Source organism: Macaca nemestrina, chromosome 5 (genome assembly GCF_043159975.1).
Source record: "Macaca nemestrina isolate mMacNem1 chromosome 5, mMacNem.hap1, whole genome shotgun sequence".
NCBI lineage: Eukaryota > Metazoa > Chordata > Mammalia > Primates > Cercopithecidae > Macaca > Macaca nemestrina.
The window spans coordinates 116246688-116259851 of record NC_092129.1 but is presented as its reverse complement, the minus strand read 5'-3'; the positions used below and the strand labels follow the sequence as shown (position 1 = coordinate 116259851).

The 13164-nt window shown below is 34.3% G+C and overlaps 1 protein-coding gene across 3 annotated transcripts in view; it reads right to left on the bottom strand.

The window, feature by feature from the left end:
• LOC105479557 (LMBR1 domain containing 1) overlaps nucleotides 1-13164 on the bottom strand; it is a 164472-nt gene that overhangs the window by 64947 nt on the left and 86361 nt on the right. For all 3 annotated transcript variants that reach the window (XM_071096910.1, XM_071096907.1, XM_071096908.1), the window contains exons 6-7: nucleotides 9646-9734; nucleotides 5788-5861 (exon numbers count right to left, since the gene is read on the bottom strand). In XM_071096910.1, coding sequence (XP_070953011.1) covers nucleotides 5788-5861; nucleotides 9646-9734 — 163 coding nt within the window. The remainder of the gene's footprint in view (nucleotides 1-5787; nucleotides 5862-9645; nucleotides 9735-13164) is intronic.

Sequence of the window (13164 nt, the reverse complement as noted above, 5' to 3'; positions counted from 1 at the left end):
TCCCCTAAAATTTGTATGTTGAAATCTAATCCCCAGTGTGATATTTGTAGGTGGAGTTTTCCAGAGTTAATTGAGTCATGAGAGTGGATCCCTTATAAATAAGATTAATGCCCTTATAAGAAGGGTCACAATAGAGCTTGCTTCCTTTCTCTCCCTGCTCTTTATCACATGAGCGTAGAATGAGAAGACAGCCAACTGCAAATCAAGGAAGAGGGACCTCACCAGACACCAGACACCTTGATGTTGTACTTCCCAGTCTCTAGAATCGCGAGAAATAAAAGTTTGTTGTTTGAGTCACCCAGTCTACGGTACATCTGTTGTGCTGACCTGAACTAAGACATGGAGGCAAACCAACATTTGATGGGTATAAGAAGAAAGTATTAAATGTTTTATTTCTATATTTGAATCTTTATCACTTTAATTTTCTTTAACCTATCAGTTTATATTTTACATTAAATGTACAGAAGTTAGCATAATAATATGTAAATATGCATTTATAATCATAAATATCCTGGTGGACATATTTAAAGTTTTACGGATAAAGGTATATAGTGAACAATTTAGCAGTCACTGCTTCTATAGGCACTTCACTGGTCTATATGATACATTTTGCTGAAGACATCATTATTCACCATCTCCCCACTTGGTGGCACCAAAAAATTAGAATATCTACATATATATCCATGCCTACAAGTTTTACTTTTTTAAATTTAGTAAGTATCAATTCCCTTTCAATGTAAGCTTAAAATAACAGGCAAATATGCTGTTTGACCTTCTTCTCCTAAAGCTCACTGCCTAATTATTTGGCATTCATTAATACAGGGTACAGTAGTCAGAATCAGTAAAATTTAAATAATCAACTAGTTTCAAAAATAAACAATAATACATAACTAAGAAATTCACACTTGACTGACACATAAAATAAAAGAACTTCTCTAGCCTCAATACAAAACAAAATTCAGTTACAAATTCTGTAAGAAACACGATTTTTACATTTCATATATGTAGGGTCAAAGTACTCAAGTATTAATTTCCCACTCTGGGTACTTAATAATTAAGATTAAACGTCTTCTACTCCTCATGAATATTTTCTATACCCTCTTTTAAGCTGTCACAAGAAATGCCCAGTTCTCAAGCTTTTCCAAGGTAAGTTAGGAGAAAACTTTGTATCCCAACTACAAGCAAGTATGATAATTACACTATTTAACCATCTATCTACAATAAAACCACATATCTATAAATTGTTGGTTTTCACTGAATTTTTACTAAAATTCCAGTAGGTATTATTGGCTCATTTTTACAGATGGGGAAGCTTGGGATCAGGTAATAGATTTTCAACAAACTCACACCCACGAATGGAGCTCAGCTATACACACCATGATGCCCCTCTTGAACAGAGCATCATCTACCTTCCTCTTCCCCTCCCTCTATATATCATAGGTATTAAAATTGGTCAAATCATGGCTTGGTAGCAAAGCCTGAGCTTTGAGTACTTGTAGTGCTATTCAAAAGATATTATCTCTCTATCCACACTTCCCCAACCCCAACTAACCACCATTCAATTACCAAGGCCTTTTGACTTACCTTTGAATAAGGAACACTCTCACTGATCATAATACAACTGCTTTTTGCATTTGGTTTATTTTCAGTGAGAGAGGAAAGAGGTGGGAACTATAGTTTGAACCATATGAAACTGTGAATATTCAACTGTTTAAGCTAATAGTGACTATTTATTAAGTGGCCAGTAGATTCCAAGACTTGGTGGATTATTTAATTAAATCCTCACTACTTTATTACTTAAATATTATACCACTATAAAGATGAAGAAATTTAGATGGGAAAGTAGGTCAGGAGACCCATGGATCCACATTTCAGCCTCTCCACACCAATTATTTTAATTTTATTGTTTATGCTGCTTAAAGAAAACAAATAACTGCTGGGAAGCTGGATCTTAGCAGGCTGTTACACTGGAATCTCTCCCTTGGCCTTAGGCCTTAAGTGGCCCCTCTCTACCTATTTAGCAAACTCTTTTATGTGTTCCTGGTTCCCACCCTCAATCCCATCATTATAAGGTCCTCTGGTTGTTTTATCAATATCTTTCAGCCCAGCCCTCTATAAAGTATCACATAATGTCATCAATGGATTCTTGGAAACTGTGACTTTAAGTGAAATGATGTATAACCAACCAATTTTGTGTGTGTGTGTGTGAGACGGAGTCTCGCTCTTGTCGCCCAGGCTGGAGTGAAATGGCGCAATCTCGGCTCACTGTAACCTCTGCCTTCCAAGTTCAAGCGATTCTCCTGCCTCGGTCTCCTGAGTAGCTGGGATTACAGGAGCCCACCACTAAGCCCAGCTAATTTTTGTATTTTTAGTAGAGATGGGGTTTCACCATGTTAGCCAGGCTGGTCTCAAACTCCTGACCTCATGTGACCCGCCCAACTCGGCCTCCCAAAGTGCTGGAATTACAGGCATGAGTCACTGCGCCTGGCAACAAAACCAATTTTACTACAGACTAATTGATGTAAACAAGAGCTAACTTCCTATGGCATATTTCTGGTCACAAGAACATCATCAAACTTCTAAATAAAGATTCTAAATAAACTTCTAAATAAATAAAGTATCTAATATTAAATACTGAAATAAATGTAAGCTCTACATACATTTAGGAAAGATCAATAAAAACAAAATACTCAACTTGGTGAATCAGTGAGTGACGATGGTTGTGGTCATAGTGGGTTAAATTAAGGAATAAATGTTTGCAAAGTGAAAATTATAAAGAGCACCTCCTACCACCACACAGTTCAAAAACAAAAACAAACAACAATGTTGGGCTAGCTGAACGTTTTTGTATTACAATTATTGTTATGCACTTGTATGTAGTATACTTTTTGAATTTTTATTATACAATAATTTGCATTCATTTATTCATTCATTTTTCAACCCACTTATTCTTAGTTCAGGGTCATGGGTGGCTGGAGCCTATCCCACCAGTTCAGGTTGCAAGGCAGGAACCAACACTGGACAGGATGCCATTCCAACTGCAGGGTACACTCACACATACCTACACTAACTCCTACTGGTACAATTTCAGACATACCAATTCATCTAATGTGCACATCTTGGGAATGTGGGAGGAAACCAGAGTACCCAGAGAAAACCTACGCGGACATGGAAACAACGTGCAAACTCCACACGGTGGCCCTAGCCAGAAACTCATCTTTTTTCACATCAACATTGTAAGAAAACATGAAAAAAAAAAATGTTATTGAGGACCTGCTGTATTCTAGAAAAGTGAAGCTCTTTTAAGGATAGCTTAACTAATTCAGTATGAATATTATGTTGGTTCAATTGATTTAAATAATTTTCAAAGTTTCCAGTTAAATATAAAATAGTTTAAAATATTTCTTTCCAATAATATCATTCCTACAAAGAAGCTCTCTTTGAAATAGTTTTAATAACAACTTACTTTCTCCACTCCCACTTGCTACCCTCATAGCTTATTTAATTCAGAGCCACCAGAGTAGTACTGTTAAAATGTTTGTCAGAGCCCATGAACTTTTCCATTTAAAAACTTACAGTGGTTTCTATTCTCAATCAGCATAAAATTCAAAACCCTAACTGCGGACTATAAAGCTCACATGACATGGCCTCTTGTTACCTCTCAATGAAACTTTTACTACTCCCCCTTGTCAACTGAATTCCAGCCACAATAGCTTTGCCTCCTTGCTAGTATCTGAATATAGCATGTACATGCCCACCTCAGGATCCTCACCCTTACTCTTCTGTCATGACTTACTTTCACTTCATTCAGGTCTCTGTTCAGATGTTAGAAACTATTCCTGATCTTTACAGTAGTCTCAGCCTCTACTACTGTCTATCTCCTTATGCTGCCTTATTTTTCCTCATAGTATCTACCAACTGACCACTGGGAGACATGTCTCTGTGCATCTTTCATTTCTGCATATTTTGCAAGCCAGGAGCTAACTGACCGCCCCCCCACCCGACCCACCACTTTTTTTTTTTTCTGTACTATCTTTTCAAAGATCTTTGTATAGCAAATAGTCTTGGCAGATACACAAAATATCTTTCCCTGCAGCAAAGGACAGGCATGCTTACCATCCATTATAAAAGATTCAGTTTCCCTAAGCTCAGGGTTCCTCTTCTACAATGCACTCAATTATGTGCAGGTCTCATCTAGTTCTCTCCCCATTGCCCTAGGGGAACTGGGACTCGGGAAACCAATACAAAAAAACGCTGATCCTATGGCTACTGCTATTGCTATGAGTAGAAGTCTTACATCTTCAGTTGCCATTCATAAAACTGGCAGGTTACAAGTAGGGTAAATATCTTGGCCCTTCATAGTTCTTGACATTGACATTACATATTGAATTTCTATTTTTTTTCTCCTGACTAATGTTTGATTGCTATATCCTCATTTCTCTATAGGTTTCAAAGCACTTTTACAAATAGTATCATCTGACCTTCAAAAATCCCTGTGGAACATTTTCTATTTCCATTTAATAGGGAAGACACTGATCCAGAAAGGTTAAAGGACAAACCCAAGATTAGCGTAACAGATCAGTCACAGAATAATAGCAATTAGAATCCAGGTCTAATTCCTAATTTGTTATTAACTTGTGACTACTTCTTAAAAGATAACTACTATACTGTACATTCTGTGAGACAGAAGAATATCACCCACTGATATTACACAGCAAATTCCTTACGTGGTATCACATAAAAACACAAAAATGTCAATGAATAATAAAACTGAGTACCCAAATAAGCACCTGTAAGACACTGAAATGTACGTCTTTTGGGGTTCTTTTATTATACATTACGGCACGTGAATGATCATGCGACAAAACTAGATTCCGTTCTTACAGTAACAGCCATTTCCTTTATGTCTACAGGAAGACATCTTAAGAAAATACCCAAAAAAGTTTCCTTTGTAACCAGAATTTTCATCTTTGCAAGAATTAAGAGTGCTTCCACATAAACTTCATTAACCTGAAAGGTTCCAGATAATATTAATGCTGTTTATAAAACTCTCAAGATAGGTAATAAAGAAGCATTTATTACTAGCTTTTTATCTATAATGTGAGCAAAAGACTCAAAGAGAAGTCTGTATACAACTTGGTCAGTCATTTATAATTCACACCTTACCACTTCCAGGAAGACTGAAGGGAAAAAAAGTCGAGAGTATAAGAATAGATTTCATATACAAGAGAAGTGTCAAGTTATATAAAATATCTGATTTTAAAAGCCCTATATTCCCAAGTAGAGTAAATCTGCAAAATCAGTAATAGATATGGTCTATGGTTCAGAGTTCTAATATGCTTATAAATCTATTAATATGCTTATAAATCTATATGCTTATAGATGCATATAGATTTATAAGCATGCTTATAAATCTATTAATATGCTTATATTATACATGCTTATATTATAAATGTATTAATATGCTTATAAATCTATAGGCATATAGATTTATAAGCATATCAGATATTATAAATCTAATATATGGATTTATAAGCATAGATTATAACAGTATATAATCACCTTCAAGGTTTGTAAGTTATAAAACTTGATTATTACATTGCACAAATACAGCTAAAATGATGATGACTAAGTAGTTAAAATTTTACCCTTAAGTAAAGAAAACTGAAGAAAAATTGAAAAAGAATCAAAATATTATAAAGGAAAACAATAAAGTTTAATAAATTACTAAGGTAAAAAAATTGCTTTATAAGGCAATTTTAACTCAATTATCCCCATTTCACTTACTGTGTAAGTTATAGCTGCCAACATTCCGATCAAGGTCAGAGAACTGATAGAAAATGACAATGCAGCTAAACCATCTGTGAAGAAAGAAAAACTGTTAAAAATGTACATATACACTACTCAAATACTTATATTTGGCAAATCAACATAGAAAGCTGAGCGGCTTACATATTTTGAAAAAATAAAAACCACTATGTATTACCGTATTCTTGAAGTGCTAACTCCAAGTGGAGAAAAGAGTTTCTAAAGGACTTTTTAAAAATTGATTTGTAAAAAATCTTTCAGACTAGCTGAGATTTTCTTTCCTTCACCTCTTAAAATTAAGAGGAAAATTACTGGCTAATTATTGGGCCCAAAAAGAGATCAGTAAAATACCAGATGTTCAAAAGGTGATTAAAAAGATCACATGGCCTTTCTTAATGGCAGACCCTGAGAAATAACATTTCATAGGAAAGCTACTGACCTTGACTCTTTCTTCCTTCTCCCCTCACTCAGTCTTGAGACTTTCAGTTTCTTTGTTCTTAATTTTCAAATCAGTTCTTAATAGACAGTCAAAAACTAAAATCTTAATTAAAGAGTTTATTTCACTTTTTAACTTGAAAGGAGAAGCTTGCCCACTTGGCAGAAAAATAAAAGCAAACACACCTAGAAAATAGATTCAAAAATACACACACACACACACACACACACACACACACACACACACACACACAAAAAATACTATGCTAACTAGTTGGATTTAGGAAATTATCTAAAGGAAGGTCAAAGAGTGAGGGGCAGGAATGATACTTTCACATAAATATATCAAATTATGTAATAAAACACTATGCAAATTTGAATATTCTTAGGTAGGAGCAATACTTTTTCCAGTTTTAAAACAGGTCCTATTAGGCCTGTATTGATCGAGTTTAAATGCAAGTCCTGTGGAACCAAATACAAGGTTTCGATTAATTTAATGTATTAACACTAATCTTTTATGAGTACTAATAAAATTATAATGATCTATCATCTTAAAACTCATGTCTCAGTTTTGTATAACACATAGAGCATATTATTAACAAATTCACAATCATGCAAGGCAAATTTTTAAGCCTTAATTTTTTAAAACTACTTTTTATCAAATCAAAGACATTTTGATGCTGTTACTTTATTGATCATATCAGAAGTATCAACAGAACGTGTTCATACAACTAGGAGGGTCTGAAATCTGGCTGATAATAATTTTAAGGTACTATCACTTGTAAAATATATCTCCCAAACAGAGATGTAAAAATCTGAAAAATTATGTGCCTTAGAAATGATAAAATAGACATGTTGACATATTTGGCCAATCAAAATGTTAATATTACTAATAGTCCAAATCATCTGAACCAAATAACTCAAAATTGATCATTATTAATTATTCCCATTTGGATAAAAGATGAATAAAAACATGTGCTGAAGATACTTGAAGATGCATTCTCTTTACATGTTAGGGGGTCTTTGATCTGGGCATATACATCTTTATGATATAATAAATCCTATTGTAAACAAGTTGTAGTATAGTCACAAAATGCATTACTCTGCTGCAATAAAAAGGAACTACTAATACAAATGAATTTTAAAACATTATTTCATGAAAAATGCCAGGCATACACAAAAAAGAATCATTAATAAATGGAATCAGAATTCCACTTACAATATTCAAAAAAAGCAAAACTAATATAACTAATATACAGTGGCAGAAATTATAACAATGGTGCCACTCCTGGGAGATGATATTAACTGAATGGCATACTGCAAAAAAATTGCTGGAGTGATGGATGTGTTCTATACCTTAACTGCAATCGGTTACAGTGACTGTATACACGTATCATGAGATCTATGCATTTTACTACAAATAAAGCATTTTCTTAAAAAAGGTTATATAGGCCAGGTGCAGTGACTCATGTCTGTAATGCCAGAACTTTGGGAGGCCAAGGTGGGCGGATTACAAGGTCAGGAGTTCGAGACAAGCCTGGCCAATATGGTGAAACCCCATCTCTACTAAAAATACAAAAATTAGCTGAGCATGGTGGCGGCTACTCAGGAGGTTGAGGCAGAAGAACCACTTGAAACAGGGAGGTAGAGGTTGTAGTGAGCCAAGATCACGTCACTGTACTCTAGCCTGGGTGACAGAGCAAGACTCCATCTCAATCAATCAATCAATCAATCAATAAAAAGGTTTATACCCTTGATGCCTGAAAAATGCAATGCAAGGAGGCAGGATGAGAGACAAAAGGACTAAAATTTAAGAATAGTTGGGTAACTGTTTTGGACTTACATAGCTGATCTAGAGTGATAAGTAACATGTATACTAGAATATGGTATTTAACATTGGAGACAAAAAAAAAATAAAGACTAAAGAGAATGGAATTACAAAAAAACAGAATAATGCTACCTATCTAATCACCAATTCAAGTTATACTAATACTCAAAGTATAACTTATGAAATAATGTTTAGGATAGAAGAGTAGTTACTCAAGATATCTAAAGGAGTTAACTCCAAGAAAAGAAGCCATTAATTTATCAGCGATAGAATCAAGGTATATAAATCTGACGATTCAGTATTAGTAGATGCCAGGCCTGCTACCCTTATTCTTGCTGGTATCAGTAAGATATTAATGAATCACAATGTACAACATGAGATCTTAAGTGGAAATCAAGAAAATTAAGAACTCATACAGCAGACTGCAAGACTTAATTTAATCATTGTTTAGTATTGTACCTGGGTAAAAAGAAAGAAGTGCTGCTCAAAGAATGTACAGTACCTATTAGAATAGTCAAAAAAGCAATTTTTCTGCATAATATTAATAGAAATAAGTACACTAGGTATCTTTAAAAATAAGGTTGCTATGTTCAAATGCACAAGGAATTTTTAATATGATACACAGTATTTTAACATCACTTTCTAACGCCAAAGTTATTTTTTCAATGATTAAGCAACTTTCTTAATCTAACCCATGAGCCTTTTTTTTTTTTCTGTAAAAACCTAGGTCACACAGAGTAAGTTAAGGAAAACTTCTAGAAAAGCCATGCCAAAATATTTTGATGAGGTAAATTTCTAAAACAGTATTTAATTCATATAAAACCTCTGTAATTTATATTTTATATAAAAGATGATTTAATCTCAAACAAAAACATAAAGGTTCTCTCTTACTAATTAAAAATTAAAAATGAAACCCAATATACCCAGTATATTTCTTTAGCATATTATTTTATATTATCCTAAGTGAATTAGAAATTATAAGAGCCTCACTGCTAAAATACTTTGAAGAAAAGATTAAATTTTCTTTCAACATGGTAATTTTATGAAGAGGTCAAGAAAATAGCTACGTAATAGCTAGAAGGCTAAAAGCAAACCTTAAGAACGCAATACTTCTAATTTGTCTAGCATTAGGTTCAAAACAACGAGTTAGAAAAACTGGAGTTAAATTTTTTTTTTTGAGACAAAGCCTCGCACTGCCTTGCTCAGTCCCCCAGGCTGGAATGCAATGGCGCAATCTCAGCTCACTGCAACCTCCACCTCCTGGGTTCAAGAGATTCTCCTGCCTCAGCCTCCCGAGCAGCTGGGATTACAGGCACCTGCCACTGCACCCAGCTAATTTTTGTATTTTTAGTAGAGACGGGGTTTGGCCACATTGGCCAAGCTGGTCTCAAACTCCTAACCTTGTGATCCACCCCCAACCCCTCAGCCTCCCAAAGTGCTGGGATTACAGGCACGAGCCACCACACCCAGCTGAGGTTAAATTCTTAACAAAATACAAATAGACTGCTTCTCAAAAGTTCGAAGTATCAGGAAATATAAATTACTATTTTTTTAAAAAAAAAAACGACACTTACGACTGCTTCCAAGTTCTTCAAATAGGAACTTCACTTTTTCCCACTCTGTAGAATTTTTGTTATTGGGAACATTCAATGGAACAAAGGCACTACAAAAGAGAAAATAATTGTTTTAATAGCTTTAAAGATAAAACGTTAAATTAGATAGTTTGAAACTCAAATTATTTTTCTCCAAAACAATAAATAAATAAAATCTGTACTATGCACAGAGGGGAGTGAAGAATTAAATACCTATGCATTTACTTCATTGCAAATTTGTTTTAATAGTTGTATTACTGCATTCAGTAAAATTTCCCTTGTAATCCCGTATGTTTTCTGCACTTAAAATACTTTATTATACATTAATAAAGCTGGGAAAAAACAAAAAATAAGTATATAATATTTTGAGAATGGACCATAGGTTTTAGACGATCAAAACAATCCACAAAAAAGGTTAAGGACATCTGTATTAAATCAGTAAAGCAGAATGTAAATATATGCAATTATTTAAGAAAAGAAATATATTAGAATAAACAGTAAATGTCTCACTGTGGAATTGGAAGTGATTACTTTTTTATTAGTATTTTTCTATTAATATATCTTTCAAGATTCTATCCAACAGACACAATGAAAGTAGTTTCAAAACTATTTGTTTTTCAACCCACAGGTGAAGAGGAACTGTAGAAATAATAGAGATAGCTAGCATCCTAGGATCTGCTCTATGATCTTAGACTGGGAAAAGGTAGAATAAATAAATGTTCACTTTATTATCTAGCCCATATCAATAACAAGAAGATAATCAAGAGATTAAGGTAAAGGGCTGGGTATCCCTTAGGTTGCATATGGGTAGGAACAAACAGGAGTAGGAAGTAAAAAAAAGAAAAAAAGAATCCCTATTTCCTATTGCTACTGATAACTCTTATTTTAAAAATGACTGGGCACAGCATGTCAGGAGGTTAAATTTCTAACAATCTGCATTGACTTCAGTTTACTATATTCTTCTTAATCTTCGAGACTTATTTCTCCCCACTTTTAGAAAAAAAAAAAGGTGCTTACTCACAGGCATAGAGGAATAAATGCAGAAAGTTTATTATCTGTTGACCGAGGTATGAAATCAAACAAAGAGCAGAGGTGTGGAATCAAGAAATAAAATTATAACATTTTTGTATATCATACATCCATAACACAAATATAAACTAAGCAAGAAAAAACTACCTATATGATATTCCTTTATTTGAACAGAGTTTGTTCTGGATATCCCAGAAAGTATGTTCTGAACTTGTTAGTTGGGAATAACCAATCTGTGAGAGTGGGAAAACAAAAATTTCTATATTGTACAAAATACCACCTATCGTACTATTAAAAAAGAAATATGTATTAGGATATCTAAAAATAGCATTCATACTCATAGGGCTCAATATGCAATATTCTAAAACTCAGTATGTCAGTTTTAGGTAATCAAAGATATTGTACAGAAAGAGAAGAAAATTAATTAACCCTTGCTCTTGATGACACACGTTCAACTCCTGAGCAGAATTATCTAGTAGTTCAAATATTCAAAAAAGAGTAACACCAGAGGGAACCTTATATAACCAAAAAAAAACTAAAAAGACTAAAAAGACTAAGTGACCCACACTACCTATCAGAATGACTTCAGGAAAATACTTCGAAAGCATCCATCAGAGAGTTAACATTTGAGCACTTAGTATTTTAGGTATAAACGAAAGCACAAATTCAAAGCAGGTTCCTAAATCACTTTACCACCAGGATTTTATAATCTAAAAAACAGACCTAAAATATTTTCACATAAACTAAGAAAACATCCATAAGTCGAACTCAAAATATGGCAAAGGCACTAATTAATCAACACAGACCCTGGCCTTAATTCTGCAGGACTCTGATGAACCCGGCTTTCCTTTTTCAATGGAACTGATGTAGGGTAAGAAGACCCAGAGGGCAGAGCAGAACCTGACTGGTATAAAAGCATGTCAACCTTTTAACCACCAGAAAGAATAAACCACTGTTCATTAGCCAAATGCCTACCAACAGATGAAAAGGCAACTGAAGTCAAAGTTATAATACAGATACATCAGTTGTGAGGAAAGAGACAGCAGTTAAGATTATCAGGTGTTTAGTATACTAAATGAAATGGTGATGACATTAAAGTAACCAAGAGTTAGTATACAACGGGATTTGTGTGGTAGAAAGGTTCACATACTTTTAAAATTTCAGCCCTTCTAGAAAAAAAAAAATGTATACAGAGCACCTCAGCTTCCAAAAACACAAAGTATTAGATTAAGCCATTTATGACTAGTGTTCCATTATTGGAATATTAAGCTTGTGGGAGTTATTTATATTTCACTGCTCAAGGTCATCACCAAGGTCTGATTTTTCACTAAAAAAATTTGCAACCTCTGGCATAAATGGGTTAAAATACAAACTAGAGTCTAGTAAGACAAAACTTTTCCCTCATGCCCTTGAAAACAATAAAACTAAAAAACTGCTTAGTAAAAATATTTTCTACCCAATCTGATTCACTGAATTAGCTTAACACACATTATCTCTTCAGAAAGAGACAAAGAAAAAGCTAATGAATTTCAGTAGATATGAAATGGAAATGATGAATTCAGCAGACTGAAAGTAAGATGTTCACTTCTTACACTCCATCACCAAGTCAATTCATATTTATCTTCCAAATAGCTTATGTTTCTTCCTCTCTGTTCTCTTGGTAACCACTGTAGTTCCAAAGCTCACCTGAACTTATATAATGGCTACTTAACTGATCTTCCTACCTACTATTTACATACCACTTCTCCAACCCAACACCCAAAATCCTCTTGCAATGCATCCTCCACAGTGTTGTAACTCTTTTTTTTTTTTTTTTTTTTTTGAGACGGAGTGTCACTCTGTTGCCAGGATGGAATGCAGTGGCTCAATCTCAGCTCACTGCAACCTCCGCCTCCCAGGTTCAAGCTGTTCTCCTGCCTTAGCCTCCCAAGTAGCTAGGATTACAGGTGCACACCACTATGCCCAGCTAATTTTTGTATTTTTAGTAGAATTCACTACGTTGGCCAGCATGGTCCCGATCTCTTGACCTCGTGATCCACCTGCCTGGACCTCCCAAAGTGCTGGGATTACATGCAGGAGTCACCATGCCCAGCCCACAGTGCTGTAACTCTTAAAGTAAGGTCATATATATTTATTTTCATGCATTCATGTATACAAATATATATACATCTTCACTGTCTTTCAATTACTCAGTAGGACAAAATTAAAAATTTCTTAAATATGGCATGTAAGACCCAGAGTCTACTCACCTGGCTAATGTCATATCCTGTCACTTGCCCACAGGAACACTTGAAACATCACATTACCCTTCTTTTTTTGAGGGGAGGGGAAATCTAAATTCACATCATACTTTTTATGTCATTCTTCAAACACTCCATGCTAACCTCAGCCTCCCAGTTAATATATTTTATAGACTGAATTGTGCTCCCTAAAAATTCATATGTTGCTGGCTCTCTGCTCCTCCACTCTATA